Here is a 22,401-nt window from a genome sequence, read left to right as displayed (position 1 = left end):
TCCTGAAATCTTAATCAAGTCGGCAGACGTCATTGGACGTCATATTGTTGTAGGCAACCAGCAATACGCCGCGTATGTTCGCCTTTACCATATGCCTTTCGTGCATGGCCGTCTTTAAATTGTGATAGTTTTGAAATGTCAGGTGTCACAACTTTGACAGTTCGAAATGAAAATGAGTTTGACGATAAATTCTTGATATTCCGTGTAACGGTTCGATTGCGGCAATGATCACCTCATAAAGAAAATAAAAGGTAGGTAATTAGCATTTTTCGCGTCGCAATAACCTTTGAGGTTTGCAGCCCAATCGAAGAAAAAGTGAGGTTAGGTGAAAATGTACGAAAGTCCGAATTCTTTGGAAGATTTGTGTTTGGACACGATTTGTGACAATATTCTCATTTACGTGAAACTCGATCATACAAATGCGGGAAAACGTTATAAATTCGCCGATCCTGATTTGTTCCTCTTCAAGGAACTGTCAGAGAAACTTTTAGGGAAATTCCTCGAGAAGAATATCCTTTGTGACGCCTTAATGTTTATATTTAGTGAGAAGAACACGAAACTGAGCACTGTTAAATTAAAAAATTGCAAAGTGACACAGAACGGACTTGAGATACTTAAACAGCACAAGATTTTAGATTTAGAATGTGTCAATTTGAAAAATGTGTGTATAGGAAATATTATTGATTGTCTCAATGAACACTCAATTAGAAACATGACGAATGTGAATTTCGCTAAATGCTCGTTTATCGACGTGCAGAGGCACAGTTTGATGGTGAAAATTACACAATTCAAAAATCTACGCTCTCTCAATTTGGCGTACACTGAACTCAACCAACACTGCTTAAATATGATTTGTGAGGACCTGAAACTACTGGAAAAACTCGACATTTCGGGAACTGGCACGGGGATCAAGGACCTTAGCCCTCTGAGGCAACTCCTCAACTTGACGAGTCTCGCAATCAGCGTAAGTAATTTGAAAATTGGGTAATTTAAAGTCCAAAGTACGGAAATCTAAAGCTTAGGATATGAAACGACGTACAAATAAAACGTTACCGCCCTCGATAATTCCGTTAATATCGCCAGAGAGCGCAGTTGTTCCATTAGTTAACATACAGGAAACAAAAAAATACAGACAAATACAATAGTAAGACACAAACATAATGCAAAAAATGAATCGTACGCTTTATTTAAAGAAATTCAAACATTTACCAAGTTGCACTCTGCCCCATATCTTTCATAACGCTGCGAATACGGTTACAGATGCAAGAAAAATGTTAGAAACAAAGTTGCAGAGAATAAAATTTCCTACAAAAAAGTCTGCCAGGCCATATGCCCATCTTCAACCATTTAGGCCACAAAGTGGTTCAAAGACGCTCAAGCGACGAATTTGCTTCTTTTTGCCGATGGTCAAGTATTGCAAAGTTAATTTATACTTAAAAATTTTTTGTAGAAAATTTAATTCTCGACAACTTTGTTCGTATCTTCAACCGTATTCGCAGCGTCTTGAAAAATATGTGACGAAGCGCAAATTTTTTATTTTAAATGATTTTTTTCTTATGTTGCTTATGAAAAAGTTAGTCGTCAGTTTTTCCCAGTCTGTTAAGAGTACAAAGCTCAACATTTCTGCATTTTTGTCCAAGTAATTAGTGCATGGGTTGAGTTTAAATTAATTTAAAACGATTTGGCGCTGAGACCCTCGAAGCGCCCTCATTTTTACTCTGCCGTACTACTTTTGTAGGTTCAGGAAATTCTGCGATTTTGTATCTCGTTTCGTCTCCTAAGTTATAGTTTAAAGTCCTCCCTTATACTCCGTAGACCAAAGTTGAAAATAATTATTTTGCTTTAAAAAAACATCGTGACGAAATCACAATTTGAAAAATAATAAAACAGAGGACAGACAACAAGCCTGCCACGCCTTACGTATAATTAGTATTTAAAATTTTTAAAAATCGTAAGTTCTTTGTAATAATTTTTCAATTTTGAAACATATTCAAAAAAATTAGTAAATTTTTTATGTTATTATTATTATTTATTATGCAAAACTGTGGTGAATCAGTAGAGGTTTCTAGTGTATTAAAGGATTACCTAATTACCTTTTTAGTTGCTTTTCCAGATGTTATTAAGTGTTAAGGGTTCCAAAAAAAAATTGTTAAATCAGACACAGTTTTAATACACGTCCGTTTTAGTGAGCAACTGAATAAATTGCGTTAGAACATCGATAAATCATTAACAAAAAATTATCAGCTTTTATGACTAATAATAATGGGTGTGAAGACGCAGACAAAGGAAATTATATAAAGTAGGTAACGTATTAACAAAAAACACTGAATAAGATAATGATGAGTGATGACAATGTCTAGACAAATGTATCAACGTTCCGCAACAGTTGGAATTTTTCAACAATTATTACGCTGAAAACAAAAACTCAAAAAATAGTAGGGGACACACAACAAGGCTGCTTCACACATTACGCATAAAATTCTCTTGTGATAAATTCCAAAATTCGCAAGTTTGTACTTTGTAATGTAACAGAATGAATAACTGAATACCTTTGAAATAGTTTCCCGAACTTTTAATAAAATTTAGAAATTGTCAGTGATAGCACTTTATTAAAAGTTGTTAATTTGTTAAAAATATCAAAAAAGATTAATTAGTCAATTATAATAAATTATGTAAAAACGCCAACATCCTATTTTCTCTCAAAATTAGCTGTTATACATTGTTTATGCTATTCAATAAAATAATAGCTAAGATAATTTGCATTCTCAATCATTAATAACTATTTTACAATTTTATTAATCTTATTAAAAAAAATAATATGGTAAAATGCGACGTTGGCGTTTTTATATGTAGTTTTGAAACAGCTAATACAATGTAAAAAGACGATTTTGATTAAATAAATAAAAAAGGAACTAGAATAGTATTTTGAGGTAGTTGAGATAGTTCTGCTAAAATTTCATTATGGATTATTATTATTTAAAAGGTAAAAAACAGAGTTTATTCAATTAATGTTTTTAAAAATCAGTATCCAAGTGATAAGTGCAGTTAGTATTTTTGGTTGCATTTTAGAATATATCAGAAGTAATCCACTATTGAGTCACCCTGTATACAGGGGTCGCTAAAAATATGGATACAGCTGAATATTTTCAGAACGTTTTAACACAACACCTTAGAATTTGGGAAACAGTTAAAAATGTTTAAATTCTATCACCTGAGATCTTTTTTAATTTTCTATCATCATTTATTTTGAAAAAACAAGAATGACTTAATTTTTTTATGAAACATGGGGTCAAATTTAATGACTTTTTAAAAGAAACATTTTTTCTGAATTCAGTGTTGTAAGATAAACCCACCTTTAGTATTTATTAAAAGGTAAAAAATAAAATTCAAAAATGTAATTCTGGATTTCTGGGAAAGTAAAACTAAGTTGGCTTTGAAAATACTGTCATTATCTATCTGTCACTTGTATATTTTAGCAAAAAATTAACTGTATAAAAATTCTTATGATCGTTAGCTATGGCGACAGAAAGCCAGGAAGTCAATGGATAACATTTTGGATTTCCTTTTTAGCATAAAACTTGTGTATTTCGTGTTTAAGCTTTTTCTTATTAGAATGCGTTTTTTTTTTTCAGTTAAAATAAGTGTTATTTTAATAATCATTATTAACTTTTACTTATTTTTTGATCAAAGTTTAAGCGGCAAAGAGCTAACGCTAGATACAGACAACATTCCCAAGGCTAACAAAATTTTACATTTTTCAAAATTTTATTCGTTCGATAAAATTAGATGTTATAAATTTTTCATACACTTCAAAAAATAATAATAGCTAATGTAATTTATACTTTCAATGATAGATCTAAGCATTAATAACTATTTTACAATATTATCAATCTTATTTAAAAAAATAAGTTGCAAAAATGCGATGTTGGCGTTTTTATAGTTTTGAAACAGCAAATAGTTACAGTAGACAGAGCCACCGAGATTGCACAAAAATGGCATAAAGATGGGATTGACAAACCACTAGTTTCTTGTAGTAAAACTACCAGAAAAATATTAATTACCATTGAAGTGGTTTTTCCGGCCGTTAATTAGTCCTAATTTTGCCATCTTTCAACAAATTTCCCAATGAAAATTCAAACACAAATTCAGTGTAATTTATAATTTGTAAACTAAAATCGAGATGGCCAGCAACAGGACTGCCACTATATTACTTAATCACAAATTTTTAAAGTATTTAAATGAATAGTTGTGCCAATTATTTCTATAGCAGTGTCTCGAAGTCTAATTTGCCGTAAATTTGTAATTTTAAACGATTTCCGTGCAAAAATTTAAAAATTGTTAGTGACAGTCGACAGAGTCGCCAAGATTGTACAAAACTTTGTAAAAATCACCACAGTATAAATTACCTTTTAATTGCTTCTAATTATGCCATTTTTCAACAAATTTCACTACGAAAACACATCACACATTCACAAATTGCAAACTGAAATCGAGGTGGTTGACAGCAGAGCTGCCACAGATTACGCATAAAATTCCCTTATGCGAAGTTAAAAAAAATATTTTACCGGCAAGTTTGGTAACAATTTTACGCTTAAAGTACGATTAAATTATTCATTACCTTTATAGTAACCTCCCGGATTTTTACGTTAGTAATTTATTAAATACCAACCTGACCACACTAACATCGCCTAATTGCAGGACGCATTCATTAATTTAAAATTTTAATAATTTTCCAGGACTTGTCGCAGTCAGCTAACTACGTCTCGACGCTCACCCACCTGTCCACCTTACGGCACCTCGACGTGAGCGTTTTCAACGAAAAACTCGACCACTTGACCACCTCCAACGTCGTCAAACTCCTCGACGACGTCACAACGCTCCCCCATTTAGTCTCGCTCGATGTAAGCGGCTGGCGTGACTTTATCCCGACTGAAACCCTCCTTAAATACGTTGAAACTCACCCCAAGTTAGAATTTCTAGGTATCGTCCTTACCGACTGTACGTTCGATTCGCTGTTCAGTTCTACCAACCAGTGGCCAAATTTGACAATCGCCGGTTTGGGAAACGAAAATCAGATTAAAGTCACGTTAAAGAAGTATAGAGAACGGTCGAATTATGTACAAAAAGCGCTCTATCACCTGTTTCAATTGACGAATTTATCGCCGGATGCGCGTCCCGACATGTTTAATTTGGTACTTCCGGTCATGGCGGCACATTCGAATAAGTTTGGCGTGCAAATGGCCGCCACTGCGTGTCTGTATAATCTAACACGGGGTGATTTGAGTAAGAAAATCCATCCAAAGTCGTTGAGTCGAGGGGTGAATCTCACCCTGTATGCGATGGAGTGTTTCCCCGATGAGTTTCAGTTGCAGAAAAATTCACTTTTGACGCTTTGCAGCGACACCATATTGCAGGAGATAAATTTTGATCGTTTTCGGTGCGCAAAGTTAGTTTTGGACGCCCTTTGTACGTTCGAAGACGTGAATATGAATCGGATGGCGGTTGCAATTTGTAGTATTTTGGCGGCGAAAGTTAGCACCGAAGAAACGTCCGAATTGGGGGCACGCCCCGTTTACATGCGTAAACTACTCGCAATGGTTCAGAATCGGGTCGAGTCGGGCGTTTCCGACATCACTCTTAAGTTCACACTCAGCGCCCTCTGGAACCTTACCGATGAAAGTGCCGCCACCTGTACGGTTTTTCTGGAGCAAGGTGGCGCCTACTTGTTTTTGAAAGTTTTGAAAACGTTTAAAGACGATAGTGCAATTGAGACGAAAGTTTTAGGTTTGTTGAATAATATAGCCGAAGTTGTGAAGCTGAGGCATAGTTTGATGATGGATCCGTTGATGAATGAGTTGTTTGTTTTGTTAAAATCGGAAAATATTGATGTTAGTTATTTTGCGGCCGGGATTGTGGCACATTTAGCTTCAGATGGGGCTGAGCAATGGACGGTGGGGAGTCATACAAGGGAGGAGATGTTGGGGGAGTTGAAAAATGCGGTCTCGCAATGGAAAGTGCCAGATAGTGAAATGGTGGCCTATCGCAGCTTTAGGCCGTTTTTTTCACTGTTGAGGATCGAGATGGACTATCAGGTGCAGCTGTGGGCGGTGTGGGCCATACATCACGTCTGTACCAAAAATCGTAAGTGCACCTACTCCTGGCACATGGGGTAATATTATTTTTTTTCTATAATTATATTTGTATAACATAATAATAAAATTGTTGCTTGCACCAAAATTACATTTACATGCAGTGAACATGCGTTTATGTGAAACAATTTTTTAACATTGTGTACTCTACAGGATGTTCCGTCTAAACCCCACATTAGAAGTATTGGGAGTTCTAGTAATGATAGTTATCTGAAAGTTTTTATTGCACCATAATTTTTTAGGTTTTGCTCAATGAAAAGATTTTCAACATGGCATTTTCGGTTACACGGAAAAGTCGCTATCAACTTCCTTGGTTTAAATGGAAAGCTATAAAGCTATTTTCTATATATTTTTTTGGATTACTGGAGTTATTTTAAGAAAGTTTGCATAAGTTTTCCCTATACCTAAATTTAGCCGTTTATAAAATAACAAGTGTTCAATAATTGTTCTGGTCAGATCGCCTAGCGTGGCAATTGTCTCGTATGTCTCGGTTAACATTACAAAACAATGACAGATGACAGCAGCCAAAAATTCACAGGTTCAACTGAGCTTGCAGAGTAAATTCTTGAACGTCTGCATACAGTTATCATGATTTGCAATGTGATTTTTATCAAAAACTCCTAAATGCAAAAATCAAACAACATTTAAACAGTTGACAGCACACCATATGAACTTATCACGCAACCTACGTTTATGCTAGAAAGAAAAAACCACAGCAAACCACGACCAGAACAATTATTGAACACTTGTTATTGAAGGTTTTTAATATTTTTTTTTTTTGGGTTTGCACCTTCCAGTTCAAAGATCTATTACTCTACCATTTTTAAAAATTTGAAAATATTTTTCAGCTCATTTAAAAGAGGAAGCCTAGATCTTTCCCTTGGTGCATTCAGGTCTCTAAAAAAAGAATAACAAACCTCTAATTTCTAAAGTTATGTTTGTAGATCTTCAAGCACCCATAACTCATTTTTTTTCACATGCCCAACTTTTATTCCACTAAATAGTAGAGTATTTAATTCTGCACAAATCCAAAAATTTTCGAAAAATCCAAATTTTCTTAAAAACGGTTAAACTTAGGTATAGGGAAAGCTGATAAAAATAACTAATCCAAAAAACGCAATAATAACATAGATTTCTCTTTAAGATAAGAAAGTTGATAGCGACTTCCGGTGTAAGCGGAAGTACCGCCATCTTGAAAATATTTTCGTTGAGTAGAACTCAACGGATTATGGCTGAGTACCAACTTTGAGATAAGTATCTTTATTAGAACCTTCAATATTCTAATCTGGGGTTTAGAGGAACAGGCTGTATAGTGTGAACAATTTAGCAGGTACCTTCTTTAAATGATTCTAGGAAACACTTTCTTTTTTCTTTTGTATTAGTGGAAACTCGCGTCGACTTGTTTTCTAAGTAAGTCAAGTCGCCTTAGGCGTCAGGATGAAAATCATTTTAACACATCTTGTACATATATACTATTTGTGCTTTAGAAAATATGTATGAAAAAGACATATTACCATAAATGCTTCTGTAAAACTAATTCAGACAAGAATTACTTTAATATTTCTCTGCAAATGAAAAACAAAAGTTATTGTGTAGTAATTACAAAATTTAAGAATCTTGTTATTTTATTAAACAGTATTTCAAAGCAGATTCGATAAGTATGTGTATATGTTCTCGATAATATGAACAGCCGTGAATTTTTTGTGTTCACAATTTCGAGATTGAAGTTTTAGTTTTTTCCTAATGAACTATTTTCTGAATGGCTAGTGACATTTTTTTACGGATTTTTCCACAAAACAACAAATAATAAATAATTTTTGAAGCAACTTAATATTAGGTTATTTTAAAAAAACTAGAAAATGACTGAAAAAATTCATAGCCATAAAGAAAAATATTTGATAATATAAATAAAGTAAAGGCTGCGTTTGGTGTAATTGATAGTTTTTGCGATAAAGTATAAATATAAATGACTTTGCACACAAACCTTGCATAAATAAATTGAAATAAAGGATATACAATAAATAATATAGAAAATAAGAAAGTTATCGTCCATTATACAAATGGCTTTATTTTACTTTGTTTGCCTTGTTGTTGTTTTATTATGTTTTTATTTTCCAGGGGATAGCACTTTTTTCCCAAAACTGTTCTGATTGTATATCAAATTTTGACGAAAAGGCATGGCCACAGACTACGGAGGACTATAACTTAGGAGACGAAACGAGATAAAAAATTGCAGGAAATTCTGAGCCCAAGAAAATAGTACGACATAATAAAAAGTGGTACACCTTTATTCTACAAGTTGTTACGCCACATTATTTGATTTGGTCATTTTTTTATCTTACTCAATAGAATGAAGTGGCCATTTGGTGATTTTTTTTAGTCAACCGGTGAAAAAATTTGACAAAATTTTCTCAATATACTTTCGGTTTACTTTCATAAAAACCATTGTGGTGGAATTGATTAACCTGTTACCATAACAACTCATATAAAAGTTAATGCCAAGAGTACCCAATTTCCACCACAATGGTTTTATGAAAGTGAACCGATTATTCTTAACTGGAAGCCTACTTCATTGGTATCCTTAAAAATTTAAGTCCAGTGTTGCCAACAGACTCAGTATTTCTGAATCAGTCTGTATAATAAACTTCTATTTCTGAAAACTCAGACAGTAATGTAATGGAACAACTGCGCTCTCTGGCGACCTTAACAGAACTATCAAAGACGGGAACCGGGAACGTTTTATTTGTAGGTCGTTTCGTATCCTAGTATTTAGATATCCGTAGACATGGCCCTCTTTAACTATTTATTGTAATTTTTTTATTTCTATAATTTGTCGAAATAATCGCAAATTAATATATTCGAGTGAATCAGTTGAAATGTGTACAAAACCGTCAGTCGGGGCGAAATATTGCAAAATATTATGTAACTGACGTAAAATCAATACTTGATATAACAGTTCAATTGCGAGTTTTTATTTCAATTTAAAACCAAGTGTTTGGCGAATATTGTGCGCTTGTTATTACAGTGACCAAAAATTACATTTAGCGTTAAGTTAAATGGTAATAAAAATAAATCTCACTTTGACCTTGCCGTATGATAATTTTTTTCAACTTTAAATTGTAAATTTTTAGTGACGCTTGTACAACAATAGTGTGTTACGAAATGATCTGGTTTAGCTAGATGGCGCTTTCTAATAGAATTTATTTCCAGCAAAACGGTACTGCGTCATGTTACAAGACGAAAACGGCCATCTCCTCCTCAGCGACTTGATCAATTACACCGACTCCCATCCCGATATTAAATCAATCTCGTCTCAGATCCTCGAAACGGTGGCTGGCCACGTTTGAAGATCTCCAGCAGCATTATTGTGATTTACCCATAATTCTCAGTTACTTTTTACTTAGGATTGTTACCACTGTGAGATAATTAAGTTGCGCCCAACTCCCCCCGTTGTATATTTTTATTACGTTGTCGATTGGTTGTGTTTTAAGACGTGCCAATATGTATAATGTCCTGTACAAAAGATGTATAAATGTTTACCTAGTCAAATATATCACGCGTTAAGACAACACCCCTGTTTCTGGTTTGAATTTCGCGGGCGGTGGTGCCAACCTGCCAGCGACCTGTCACGTGACGGCGTCGGACGCTCGTGGGGCCTGGCGCGGTTCCGGGGCCCCATTTGGCCCCGATGGCGCCGCACCGCGCCAGAGGCGAGTCGGGGGACGCGCGAGTGTCGCGGCGTGGCTGGGGGCGCCGTTCCGCGGTCGCTTTTGTGGCCCCGTTTCTGGGGGATTTTGCTGCGGTGAGGTTTGCGGTTGGCGGACACGCGCAATGATCGTTAGAGTTCGCCGAACCGATCCCCTCTCAGTATGTTCGGGTGCACCATGTTCCGTGTTTCACAGTGCGGACTGAGGACTGCACAAAGCGCAATGTACCTGCGCCATTACTGTGGAGAGGAACTACGAACAGTTCTGTCAAAGTATACCCGTTTTTCTCGCTTTAGGACGACTTTAAATGCAGAATAACGTAACGGAATTGACGCACAGATTACTACGAGCCCTCGACACTAATTACAATGTAAGAATTTGCCTGTTTTTTACCAAATCACACCGACACTCGCCCGAAAAGCGTACACCATTATCCCGACCATCCAGCACACGGCTGCATGCCCGAGACCGCCAAATACCGCGAAAACCCACCGAAATCGGGCGAAATAACGCCAAAAACGCGATCGCCTTTTGTCAAATCGGCCCAATCGTGGTTGGCCACTTGACCCAAACAGTCGAATAATTTGACAGTTGGGGCGCTTTGCGCCCCAACTGTCTCAACTAACCCCGTTTTTTCCAGGTCATTGACATGCCTGCAGTCATCGAAATCGTCTCGCTCCTCGAAAAAGTCACAATTACCAAAGAACTGCTCGAGGTAAGTGTCTCCCGAGTGTTGCGCCCCCTCATCGTGCGTTTCAGACCACCCGACTGGGCAAGCACGTGAACGAGCTGCGCCGCAAGACCGACAACGACTCGCTGTCGAAGCGCGCCAAGGAGCTGGTGAAGAAATGGCGCAATATGGTGCTGCCCGACTCCAACGGCCAGCTGAAGCCCCTCGAGAAGCGCCCCCTCAACCGGTCCCCCTCCCCCAAGCGGCCCAAGCTGAACGGCCAAACGGCCGAACTCGAACTGTCCGATAACTCGAATTCGAGTTTCAAAGATGTGATAAGTACGAAATTGAAGCGTGATGTGATCCTCATTAATTCCGACTCGAATTCGAGTCAGCAAGAACCACAACTCGAGCAACAACAACCCAAGAAGCGCGGACGCAAAAAAGGCTCCAAAAACCACAAGAATCTTCTCGATGAGGCTGAGACGTCGTTCACGAATAAGTTGGCCGTGTCGAGGGGCAACTCCAAGGTGAAGACCACGCAAGAGTTGATTGCGGGGCTCCAGAATAAGAATAACACGGTCTTGGGGGCGTCGCCTGTTAAACCGAAGGAAGATCTGAGTTTGCGTGCAGCTAAGTTAACGGAGAGGGTGTCAATAATTGACCAGAAGCTTAATACAAATGCTAACCGGTTCAAGAATTCGAGGAAAATTAACTTGGGGGGCAAGAATGTGATCGAGTCGGGGTCGGTGATTAATGACAAGTCGCTGATACCGCCTGAAGAGGAGGTTATTGTTGTGGACGATGTCGAGCCGACGGTTGAAGACAAGCCGCCGGAGACGCCGCCCCCTGAGCCCCCCGAAGAGGCCAAAATCACGTCGTTGAGTGTCGAGGAGGCGCTAGCGCAGCTGCCACCGCTTGTCGTCGACGAGGAGGAGGAGCCCCAGCCTGTGTGCACCTGTATTCTGAAGGAGCACAAGGATTTTTCCGTTGATGATACGGAAGAGTTGGGGCAACCGTTTGAGTTTGTTGAGGATGAGGAGTGCGCAGCCAGGTTACACTTTGAGGGTAGGAAAAAAACTGAAGAGGTTACTCCAGAGGAGCTACATAGCAAGTTTATTGATAATGTGAATGGGAATTGGGGGGTTGGAGTGGCCAAAATGGGGCCTGAAGTTGACGATAGAGGTCTCTTTGTGAACGTAGTGCCTAATGTAAATACGGAGAGTATACCGAAGGATGTCAAAGCGGACTTTGATTGTGAGAATTATAAGAAATATAGCATTTCAGAGAGTGACAGGACAGGTGATAGAGTGTTTCGGGAGTGGCACGAGGTCGTCGAGACACCTTCCTACAACGGCGAAATTTTCAAAATTTTGCCTTACGTTATTATAGATTAAAATACTAGTCTTGTATTAATTACACCTAAGAATTAAGTTTTTTTTCCACTGAAAGACGAGGTGTCATATTATTTTATTTGAGACCTAGAAACTGAACGTCGGGGTCGCTTTTTTTAATTATTATTGCACACCGCTTTTATAATTGTGTATATTTTATTAGCTAGGCAATGTTTTCAAAGTGTTACGAGCTATGGTTATATATTTAAAAAAATGTCAATTCACACATTGGCTATTGTTAATTTATTAATTTGTTGTTTCAATTCGCATTAATTAGTTATGAGTTTGCCAAACGGGGCGCATTTCTTCCGTTTTGTTGTCAGGTAATTAATTAATTTTTCAGTTTATTGTACATAAATTTAGGTTGTTCCACCCCTTTATCAAAATAGTTATTGTACAAACAGTTAATTTCTCTAGTTGGAAAATATCAGTACATGATATTAATTGCCTTTTACGAAAAATAAACATATTTTCTATAAATTTGACACGGCTTTGGATTTGACACACCCATCCACGTGGTCGCGTTGCCATGCACACCGCCAATCGCGTCCTTGACACTCGTCACGTGGTCGCGTTGCCATGGCCTCCGCCAATAGGGCGGCATAAGTCGGGTCACGTGACTGAATTTGACACAAGGCGGGGAAAATATTTCATAAAATAACAAGCTATAGTTATATATTAAAAAAAACATCGATTCACACACTGGCTCTAATTAATTCGGATGTTGTTTCAATTCGCATTAATTAATTAGTTAGTTACGAGTTTGTTATATATAATTATTGTATATTATCCGTTTTATCGGGTATAAAAGTAGTTCAAATCTTAAGAGATAAATTTCTTCTTCTTCAAGAATATCAGTACATAATATAATTTGGCTTTTACGAAAAATAAACGTATTTTCTATAAATTTTACACGGCTTTTTTGACACACTCATCACGTGGTGGCGTTGCCATGGCCTCCGCCAATGAGCAGTGTGAGTCGGGTCACGTGACTGAATTGACACAGGGCGGGTAAAACATTTAATAAAATTGTACAAAATTAGACTTGTTCTAAGAGCGGAAAACCGTCTTCTCCTTGCGCGATCACAGCGTCGATGTTGTAGAACGAGGCATGTAAAGTAATAAGGAAAAATGAGGCTCCTAGGACCCAAAACATGGCCCCGTGGGCCCCCACCATGTAATAAACTGGCATGGAACATAGTGCTACCACTCCATAAACTTGTGCCAAAGTCAATTCTTTTTTAAAAAGCACGATTTTCTTCTCTTGGTGCCTTTTGTTAAGCTTGTAGCCTGCGTAAAAAGTCCCAGCAAGGGCGAATAGAATCAAAGGCGAGGTTATTCTGAAAGTAGAATTTTGGGGTTGGTGCTCACACTGAGGGGCTCCTTACAAGCAATAAACAACCAAACCGAGGAAAACAAATAAATAATTGCTCTGGAAGTACTCGATGTTTCTCATAATTCGTTTGCTGAGTCTTGGGACTGAAGGGGGCGTCTTGAAGTTGGAAGTTTGTATGAATAATAGCCAGGGACGCACGTTTTGTCTTTGTTTACTAAACCATTCTTTCGGGTCCGGTATTTGGGTCGGAACTTGCAGAAAACTAGAAAATTCTAGAATTGAGGTTAGGTCGCTTAAAAATCTCATACCTTGAAAACGGGGTCCGTGGTGAATTTTCAGGGGGCGACATCACCCCCGACACATCCACGGACACGTCTGCCATGACAAGGGGGCTGTTTTCTGTAATTAGGTCACCAGTCCTGTCACTTGCCCACTTGTGGCTTACCTATCACCAAATTTGTCGCCCACCCTTGCAATAACAAATCAGTCACCCCTCTGAGCGTCTTTGACACAGTGGATAAGTAAATGAGCCCCAGTTGTGGTGATTCAAACACCACCGACGTGTCACTTTTCAAACCTCGCGCCGTCGTCAAATTGACACTAAAATGGCGTCCGCCCGCGGCCAATCAGCGCGTAGCTTCGCGCGTTGTGATTGGTCGACTCAAACCCCAGATGCGTCGATTTTCGTAACCGTTTCCGTGTCGAAAATAGAGCGTGTGTTTGTTTTTTTGCGAATTTTGGGCGTTTTTTGTGCGTGAGAAATGTCTGAAGTGCGCCGGAAGACTCCCGAGATCACGTTTGACTCGGAGCCCCCCAACGATCTGGACTCGTCGTCAGGTTGTGAGCTGTCTTTCGAACTTTCGAGTGACTATGTACGCAGCCCCTCACCGAGGCGTTCAGCTTCGTCCAACCCGACATACAGCCCCCCGTACAAGCGGGTGCGAGCGCTGCGACTGTTCGACAGCCCTCTCACCCCCAAGACTATCATACAGAAGTCGGCCACGACGCCGGCCCCCAGGTGTCGGCTCTTCACGGAGAAGCCGCGCAGTGTCACCAACACCAAGCAGAAGCCGGTGGCCAACGTCAACCCCTTCACACCAAACGGTAACGATTTCATTATTTCATTGAGGGGCGCCTCCTGTTTTTTAGCACCATGGCAAGTCGTAACAGGAACTTCAATGAATTTATTTCACCAAAGAAATTATGGCAAAAACTTGCTCCTATTTTAAGGGCAATAATGTAAAGTTTGATAAATCATCTGCCGTCCTGCTATAATAGTGGCAAATTAAAAAAAAATAACTTTTAGAGAAAGTTATGTGGTTGTTAATTCAATGTTTAGCCGCATTTATACATATTTTTTATGTTTACAACTTTTCAAAAAGTAGTTTATTTAACCAGTCTTTTAGAATGTCTCTTTACCCAAATTGTTTAACTTAAAAATATCGTTTTTTAAGGGCAATTTATGACGTGAGTACTATACTATCTAAAATAACGTAAAAAATTTATATTGCCATATACTGTGTTTTCATTGGCTCACTTTTTACAAATACTACTTAATACTACTACTTCAATACTCAATGCTACTACTTAAAGCAAATATCAGATGTTCATTATTAAAAAAAACTCCCAGCATTGCCTGATATTTTTACGGATGTCTTGGAGCAATTTTTATCATTGTATTGTTGGTTGCCTACGAAACCAGCTCATTAGAATTTGTAACCAAAATTGATAAATAGTCGATCTGTTATGTGTATTGAACAACAAGAAATACATTCCCAACAGTTTTGATAAATAATAAATATTTTTATGAAAATCCGTTGTCTTTTTAATTGTCATAAAGTAAGGTTATGAGAGAACGAAATATCATAGACATACAAAATAATTGATTTTTAATTTCAATTCACTCTAGAGTGTTTTTTTAATGAACACTTGTTACAATTTCAAGCAGTTTTTAGTACAACAGTAAGTAATTAATAATAATATTACAAATATTAACATTTACGAGATAAATTTATGTAATAACCCAAGATAGAGAGATGTGGCCAATCTAACTAACTAAAAGTTCAATTAAAAGTGATATTATTATGTAAATTGTATTTCCTGATAATTAAATTATAAAATATAGCTTTTTTACATCTACAGGGTGAGTCAATAGTGGGTTGTGTCTGAATTTTCATAAATATGCAACCGATAATACCGATTCCAGCTAACGAGATCGGTAATCGTTAAAAAAAATAATCCAAGATTACATTGTTCTGGATATTGTCAAGATTGTCTTGACAGTTTTGTTAAAATTTCATTATGGAATATTATTATTTAAAAGATAAAAATCCAATGATGATTCAATTAATGTTTTTAAAACTCAAAGTTCCAAGTGGTAAGTGCAATTATAGTGGCGGTCAGCTCGATTTGCGTGTGCGTCATCAATTTCATTTTTTCATTACCAACACAAAGCTGTAAAAAAATTGTCAAAAACAATGCAAATTTAAACAACTAAGGGGTATCTAAGGGTGGTATCCTTGAACATTAATATACATGTGCACTTCGACAACACCGTTAAGTGTCACGAATTTGTCAACCTGACATTGACAGTAAATCATAGACGTCGTCGCATGGTTGTCGAAAGTGTTATCGGTGTTAATCGCAAGTATTTTTCGTTCGTTTATTGTGTTTTGGGATTTGCGTTTCGTTAGGTTTTTGATTCTGCGTTTATTAGTTCTTGTTTTGTGAATCTGTATTTTTTGTATTTTTTTAATTTAAACACTTCGTAACCTCAAAAAATATTTGATAGTTTGTCACCGCTATGGCCCTGCTATGTAAACGTAGTGACAGAAATGTCAGATGACGCACACGCAAATGGAGCTGAGCGCTACCATAGTATTTTTGGTTGCATTTTAGCACATGTCAGAAATAACCCACTATTAACTCACCGTGTATATGAGTTATTTTTACTTAAACATATGGAGTACAATCGATCGTCTCTAAGATATTTTGTGGAATTTACTTTGGAAAAGGAATGTTCTATTGCAGTTACTGTTTAAAAAAAAAAATGAATTTAAGCGTGAAAATAAAGCAAAAAGTGTTAAAAAATTGTTGGTTGCTGTGTTTTTGCTTGGGACAGCCGACTGTATGCAGTGTACTGTCGTTAAGAAAAATAGGCAATGCCGTTGTTTTTATTTTTTTTTTATTTCGAGATGCTTCTGTTTAAACCAGTTTTTGCTTTCACAAAGTACTCACTGATACTGAAATGTTTACTTGCTAAAAACTAAAATTTAAAAAGCAAATTAGGCAAATAGATTTGGGATCAATTTCAGAACAATTATTAATTAGAACAAAATTTGCCCACCTAAAAAAACTTACGATATTTTGAATTTTTACAACTTTGCAGAAACATAAATTACGTAAAAATTAGTAACCGTTAAAAGATTGGTTCATGATTTTTTTGTAAAAAAGGTTAAAAAAATTAAGTTAAAAAAACGTAAGTTTCGTTTTCTTTGATTTTTGAAATAAAGCCCTCTGATTTAGAAAACTGATTGGTTTCTATAGAAACCAATAAAAAGGATTTTGAATCAGATTTAGATTCGAATTAAATTACGAAGATCATCCACATTTTTTTTGTAACTCACTGAGAAACGAAAGACTTTATAAACTCTGAGAAGTTTTAATTTAATTCTTCTAATCAAAATAGAGGAATTTTGTTACATTGTGAGCAATTATAATCTAATTTAACTTATTATTTGATATTTATTAACAATTTACTAGTTTTAAATACATCTACTACAAACTGATTCACATCTATATTGAATCTATGGGTACAAATATCGGGTGATTCAAAAATATGTGGCATAATTTTAACCACGAATACCCCTCTACAATTAAGAATAGATAGGATAGTGTTTACTGACCTACCACAAAAAATTGGAAAATTACAATTTTTCAAAAATTGGTATGGAAAAATGGTTTTTTGAAAATATTTTTCTTACCGTTCATGCGATTATTATGAAATTTTGCATGTCAAGAGACACAAACACGCTCTTTGATATGGTGTAAATGGAAATTTTGTAAAAGCTATACATTTCCGGTGACAAGGGGGCCCTTCTAGTTTTTAGGTGATAACTCAATTTTTCGGCCTATAAACACGTATTTTTGATACCAAAAATCAAAAGCTCAATTATTTTTTAATAAAAAAGGAACTCTTGCTTCATATCGCCAAAATGTACCGTTCTCGAGTTATTTGGGATTAAACTAAACTCTACACCGCAGTGCAGAATAAAAAAGTATAAATTTTGAGCATACCATTACCTTGGAAACTGTCGACTAAGAATGACACAGCTGTCATTGCTGTCACATTTGATGTCAATTTCATTTAATCTAAAGTAAAATTTGATTATTTCTTGATGATAATAGTTAAAGACACGATTATGTGTTGGAAGAAATAATGCATGAGCTAGCGATAGCCACCCCGGCATCACAACTTGATCTGATGGCACACCACCAGAAAACGATTTTCCCTCCAAATCGCTATTTTTATCGATATTTCAATACTTGCATTATAAAACTATAATCCAAATGAAGAATTAAAACGATCAGAAACCAAGAACACAACCTCAACTGTAACAAATCACAAAATAAAATCTTATCAACCATTTATAGTACCATTATTGCAATTTTTCTTTAATAGGAAGTTAATTTAATCCACAGGTAGTTGAAACCTGCAAAGAATAACGCACGGTTTAATGTTTATTTACATTTTTTAAAATTACAAGAACTTCGACAACAATGAGCACAAAAGCAACAAATGCCGCCAGCGTGCTAATTGGCGCCAGTGCTATTTTTCGTAAGCGCGAAAAAAAAATCATACAGTCATAACGATTAAAAAATTATTTTAGTATTTGGAAATGATGCCCTGATCACCCCATACTGGTAAGTCAAGAAAAAAAAATGATCCAGGTTATTATTGTTGTTTAATAAAAAAACATTGACTTCATCATTCATATTTTTTTTGATATTCGCGCTTATGAAAAATAGCACTGGCGCCAATTAGCACGCTGGCGGCATTTGTTGCTTTTGTGCTCATTGTTGTCGAAGCTCTTGTAATTTTCAAAAATGTAAATTAACATTAAGCCGTGCGTTATTCTTTTGTGGATCAAATCAACTTCCTATTAAAGAAAAATTGCAACATTGGCATTACAAATAGTTGATAAGATTTTATTTTGTGATTTGTTACAGTTGAGATTGTGTTCTTGGTCTCTGATCGTTTTAATTCTTCATTTGGATTATAGTTTTATAATGCAAGTAGTGAAGTATTGATAAAACCAGCAATTTGGAGGGAAAATCGTTTTACGGTGTGAAAACCTTGTGGTGTAGTCTCAGACCAAGTTGTGATGCCGGGATGGCTATCGCTAGCTCATGCATTATTTCTTCCAACACATAATCATGTCTTTTACTATTATCATCAAGAAATAATCAAAATTTACTTTGGATTAAATGAAATTGACATCAAATGTGACAGCAATGACATCTGTGTCATTCGTAGTGAACTGTTTCCAAGGTAATGGTACGCTCAAAATTTATACTTTTCTATTCTGCAGAGCAGTGTAGAGTTTAGTTTAATCCCAAATAACTAGAGAACGGTACAGTTTGACGACATGAAGCAAGAGTACCTTTTTTATTAAAAAATAATTGGGCTTTTGATTTTTGGTATCAAAAATACGTGTTTATAGGCCGAAAAATTGAGTTATCACCTAAAAACTGGAAGGGCCCCCTTGTCACCGGAAATGTATAGCTTTTACAAGATTTCCATTTACACCATATCAAAGAGCGTCTTTGTGTCTCTTGGCATGCAAAATTTCATAATAATCGCATGAACGGTAACAAAAATATTTTCAAAAAACCATTTTTCCATACCAATTTCTGAAAAATTGTAATTTTTCAATTTTTTGAGGTGGGTCAGTAAATACTATCCTATCTATTTTCATTTTTAGAGGGGTATTCGTAGTTAAAATTATGCCACATATTTTTGAATCACCCGATATATTAAAATATTGAGTCAAAAACTAAACTGCTCAAAAAAAGTTGGACATGTAAGTGCGCATTGTGAGATTAATCGTGTCTAAGCGAGAAAATTTTTGCTGGAAGATACAAAACTGGTACAACTCTAAACAATAAAATAAAAAGTTTCATAGAAAACGCATTTGATATTATTTTTCATGCGGCTGCAGATTTTTTTTTTAATTTAGTATGTTTTTTTTCAGTTTATTAGTCTGGCAACATGCAAAATTAACTGAAATCTGGACAGTGTCGTTAAGGGAAAAATATTAGATTATTTATTACTGGTATTAAGTGTTATGTGCCCAACAAAAATTTTGTTGGCCCACCTATGTGCCCACCCAAAAATTGGGAGCTAGTTCCGCCACTGCTTATAGGTATTAATAATGTTGTTGCTTATTCCATAGATATTCTACAAGCGGTTACTTGATTTAGTTATTTTTTTATCTTAGTCAATAGAATAAAGTGGCCATTTGATATATTTTTTTCTATTTGATGATTTCTTTATCCTATGGGTGAAAAATTTAAAAAAATTCTCAATGTACTTATAAGGGAAAAAGTGGCATTATACACGTAAAGAAAAAGTGGCATTATATGTTCGCGATTCCTTTCTGAAACACATCACTCACTTATATAATGAACTATTTTCAAAATATCAAATTTATTTTAAAATGTTAGGTTTAAGGCAATCTAGTAGTTTCAGCTATGTTACATTCTCATTGGTCACAAGTTGGCCTCGTGGTCGCTACGATGCGTTCTCATTGGTCACGAGCCTATATTTTAATGAATGCCATTAAAGTACAGGTCACAAACATTTTAAATGAATCAGTTAAGATATGGAAGTGGAAAAAAATTATAACTTTAAGGATCGGTTTACAGAAAGCGAAATTAAGATTTAATTCGAAATTAAACTAATTCGAATTAAGTTGCCATTTAAAATGCATTGACAAATGTCAAGTTAATCGCGATTAAAATTTAATTGCAATTAAAATTTTCTGTAAACCGGCTCTAAGAGTTAGTACTGTTTTCAAATAAATTAAAAGCTGTTTGGTCTAAACCCCACATTGGAGGTATTGTGACATTCGGTAATTAATGATATAATCCGAAAAATTTTCGAACCTTTTTTATTTTAATTATGGTAATCAATGAAACGACATGTCTTCAAAAAATCCAATGAGAAGAGAAAACGCGTGTGTTGACCGACTTCAAATTTTATTTGTAACTTGTTTAATCTTTGGACCCCGGGTTGACATAAATTTAAAATTGATTGTATACAAGAATTAAAAAAAAATCAAAATTTCATCTTTACAAAGTGAATTTTTCGGTCTTTTTTAATTCGGTTTATTTTGCATTTGGAAAACCTTTTTAGCAATGTAAAATATGTTTGTCTAAACGCCTGTATTTGCCATAATGCTACAGGGAAGGCCAACCTTAACACCTCCCCGTTTTTTTATCAAGTTGGTTAATTTTTTGTCTCTCATTTTTAGGCTTTTATCAGAATAAGAAGCGCTTGAGGTCGACGAGTTCGTTACAAATCCCCAAGTTTGATTTAAACGATTCAGACGTGTCAGACATCGAGAACGAGCCCCCAGCTAAACGAGTGCCGCTCCAAGAGAACAATATCTCACGTTATCACCAGGAGTTCCTCGAGCTCGAACTGATCGGTTCGGGTCAGTTCGGTTCGGTTTACAAGTGTGTAAACCGTTTGGATGGTTGCATTTATGCGATAAAAAAATCAACGAAACCCGTAGCTGGAAGTGTCTTTGAGAAAACGGCTTTGAACGAGGTCTACGCCCACGCTGTCTTGGGCAAACACCAGCACGTGGTGCGCTACTACTCGGCCTGGGCCGAAGACAACCACATGGTGATCCAGAACGAGTACTGCAATGGGGGCTCGTTGGCCGACCGACTACAAGAGGGCCCCCTCAGCCCGGTGGAGCTGCGCCAGATGCTGATGCACGTGGCTGAGGGGCTCCGCTACATCCATTCCGAAGGCCTCGTCCACCTTGACATCAAACCCGGGAACATTTTCATATCAAGAGAGAAGAAAATCCAATTCACGAATTACGACTCCGCCGATGATGGTTTCGAAGACTTGGAGGAGAGCCACTACGAGGAGGAGCTGACGTACAAAATCGGCGATTTGGGACACGTGACCAGCTTGAGTAACCCCCAGGTGGAAGAAGGCGACTGTCGTTATCTCCCGAATGAAATACTTCATGAAGATTACAGTCATTTGACCAAAGCTGATATTTTCGCGCTGGGTTTGACGGTGATTGAGAGTGCGGGGGCGGGGCCACTGCCGAAAAACGGCCCCGATTGGCATAAACTACGCGAAGGGGAGGTGCCAAAGCTGTCTCAGAATTTGAGTAGGGATATGATCAATTTGATTGGTTTGATGATACATCCCGACCCGACTATGAGGCCCGGGGCTTCCCAGGTTTTGCACCACCCGGCCCTTTGCCCCGTTGGGAAGAAAACAAGGGCTCAGTTACACAGGGAATTGAATGCTGAAAAATTGAAGAATGAGATTTTGGCGAAGCAGTTGAAGGAAGCAGCGATTTGTATCAAGTCGATAGCCCCCGATAGCAAACAGTTGAAGAGCGTGACGAGGATTAGTAATAGGTTGATCGGGAAGAAGGTGAATAGGAGCAGCAGCACTACTACGTTCTAGGGATTTATTTATTACCAACACTAGTGATCTAGTTTCGTTTCGCACGAAATGGAATTTAGGCGTTAGACGTGTAGACTGATATTGATAGCAAGGCTGTAACCGTTTTAATTAAATTGTTAATTTTTCGAGCTTGTTTGTCGTTTGTACACTAATCAAAATTCCTCCAGGTACTAGGTTTCATACTTTTTTATTTTACATATTTTATACTTATAGCTTAGATTTATTAAAGGTATTTGTTATATTTATGTGATAATTATTTTTAAATGATAGAGTAGGTATAGATGAACAGTGTAACTCTACATTCCTTTAACTTGTGCCTTTGTCGCATCAATTTATTGCAGCGATTTGTTAGTGCATTCTCTTGATTTGTAAGAAATTATACCAAATAAACGATTGGTCGCTTCCAACACTTTTTTCTCGACT

The 22,401-nt window shown here is 36.6% G+C and overlaps 4 protein-coding genes across 6 annotated transcripts; 3 read left to right on the top strand and 1 right to left on the bottom strand.

Annotated features, from left to right (window-relative positions):
- The first annotated feature begins 86 nt into the window (after positions 1-86).
- On the top strand, positions 87-9,718 carry LOC657273 (protein zyg-11 homolog). 2 transcript variants are annotated; one of them, XM_015981058.2, is made up of 4 exons: positions 87-251; positions 300-964; positions 4,737-6,169; positions 9,360-9,718. In XM_015981058.2, exons 2-4 carry the CDS (start codon positions 332-334, stop codon positions 9,448-9,450), a joined length of 2,157 nt encoding a protein of 718 aa, XP_015836544.1. In that variant the 5' UTR covers positions 87-251; positions 300-331; the 3' UTR covers positions 9,451-9,718. The 2 variants fall into 2 exon arrangements, with proteins under 2 accessions (XP_015836544.1, XP_968834.1); XM_963741.4 differs by having other exon boundaries at positions 90-251; positions 4,737-6,141.
- A 108-nt stretch (positions 9,719-9,826) lies between these two features.
- Positions 9,827-12,405, top strand: MED26 (Mediator complex subunit 26). The gene is made up of 3 exons (XM_008196794.3): positions 9,827-10,226; positions 10,497-10,571; positions 10,616-12,405. Exons 1-3 carry the CDS (start codon positions 10,164-10,166, stop codon positions 11,921-11,923), a joined length of 1,446 nt encoding a protein of 481 aa, XP_008195016.1. The 5' UTR covers positions 9,827-10,163; the 3' UTR covers positions 11,924-12,405.
- Positions 12,406-12,927: 522 nt separating this feature from the next.
- LOC657422 (uncharacterized protein) lies at positions 12,928-13,857 on the bottom strand. Of its 2 annotated transcripts, none has more exons than XM_064358315.1 (4): positions 13,702-13,857; positions 13,565-13,655; positions 13,309-13,518; positions 12,928-13,260 (listed from the first exon to the last, which is right to left on the bottom strand). In XM_064358315.1, the coding sequence occupies exons 2-4, from the start codon at positions 13,636-13,638 to the stop codon at positions 12,960-12,962; spliced, it is 585 nt and encodes a 194-aa protein (XP_064214385.1). In that variant the 5' UTR covers positions 13,639-13,655; positions 13,702-13,857; the 3' UTR covers positions 12,928-12,959. The 2 variants fall into 2 exon arrangements, with proteins under 2 accessions (XP_064214385.1, XP_968976.1); XM_963883.5 differs by having other exon boundaries at positions 13,565-13,648.
- Positions 13,858-13,893: 36 nt separating this feature from the next.
- Positions 13,894-22,385, top strand: Wee1 (Wee1 kinase). The gene is made up of 2 exons (XM_963957.5): positions 13,894-14,360; positions 20,792-22,385. Exons 1-2 carry the CDS (start codon positions 14,018-14,020, stop codon positions 21,976-21,978), a joined length of 1,530 nt encoding a protein of 509 aa, XP_969050.1. The 5' UTR covers positions 13,894-14,017; the 3' UTR covers positions 21,979-22,385.
- Positions 22,386-22,401: the final 16 nt, after the last annotated feature.

This window comes from Tribolium castaneum, chromosome 8 (genome assembly GCF_031307605.1).
Source record: "Tribolium castaneum strain GA2 chromosome 8, icTriCast1.1, whole genome shotgun sequence".
Classification (NCBI taxonomy): domain Eukaryota; kingdom Metazoa; phylum Arthropoda; class Insecta; order Coleoptera; family Tenebrionidae; genus Tribolium; species Tribolium castaneum.
Note: the sequence above shows the minus strand (reverse complement) of the source record. Positions and strands in the feature narration are given on the sequence as shown.

Bases quoted from the DNA above. Each gene is read 5' to 3' on its own strand.
- LOC657273 (XM_963741.4), top strand. From the start codon at position 332: ATGTACGAAAGTCCGAATTCTTTGGAAGATTTGTGTTTGGACACGATT. The intron at 965-4,736 runs GTAAGTAATTTG...ATAATTTTCCAG, and splicing joins TGACGAGTCTCGCAATCAGC to GACTTGTCGCAGTCAGCTAA. The intron at 6,142-9,359 runs GTAAGTGCACCT...ATTTATTTCCAG, and splicing joins TCACGTCTGTACCAAAAATC to CAAAACGGTACTGCGTCATG.
- MED26 (XM_008196794.3), top strand. From the start codon at position 10,164: ATGCAGAATAACGTAACGGAATTGACGCACAGATTACTACGAGCCCTC. The intron at 10,227-10,496 runs GTAAGAATTTGC...CGTTTTTTCCAG, and splicing joins CCCTCGACACTAATTACAAT to GTCATTGACATGCCTGCAGT. The intron at 10,572-10,615 runs GTAAGTGTCTCC...CGTGCGTTTCAG, and splicing joins TTACCAAAGAACTGCTCGAG to ACCACCCGACTGGGCAAGCA.
- LOC657422 (XM_064358315.1), bottom strand. From the start codon at position 13,638: ATGGCAGACGTGTCCGTGGATGTGTCGGGGGTGATGTCGCCCCCTGAA. The intron at 13,519-13,564 runs GTATGAGATTTT...AGAATTTTCTAG, and splicing joins CCACGGACCCCGTTTTCAAG to TTTTCTGCAAGTTCCGACCC. The intron at 13,261-13,308 runs GTAAGGAGCCCC...TTCTACTTTCAG, and splicing joins GGTTTGGTTGTTTATTGCTT to AATAACCTCGCCTTTGATTC.
- Wee1 (XM_963957.5), top strand. From the start codon at position 14,018: ATGTCTGAAGTGCGCCGGAAGACTCCCGAGATCACGTTTGACTCGGAG. The intron at 14,361-20,791 runs GTAACGATTTCA...TCTCATTTTTAG, and splicing joins CAACCCCTTCACACCAAACG to GCTTTTATCAGAATAAGAAG.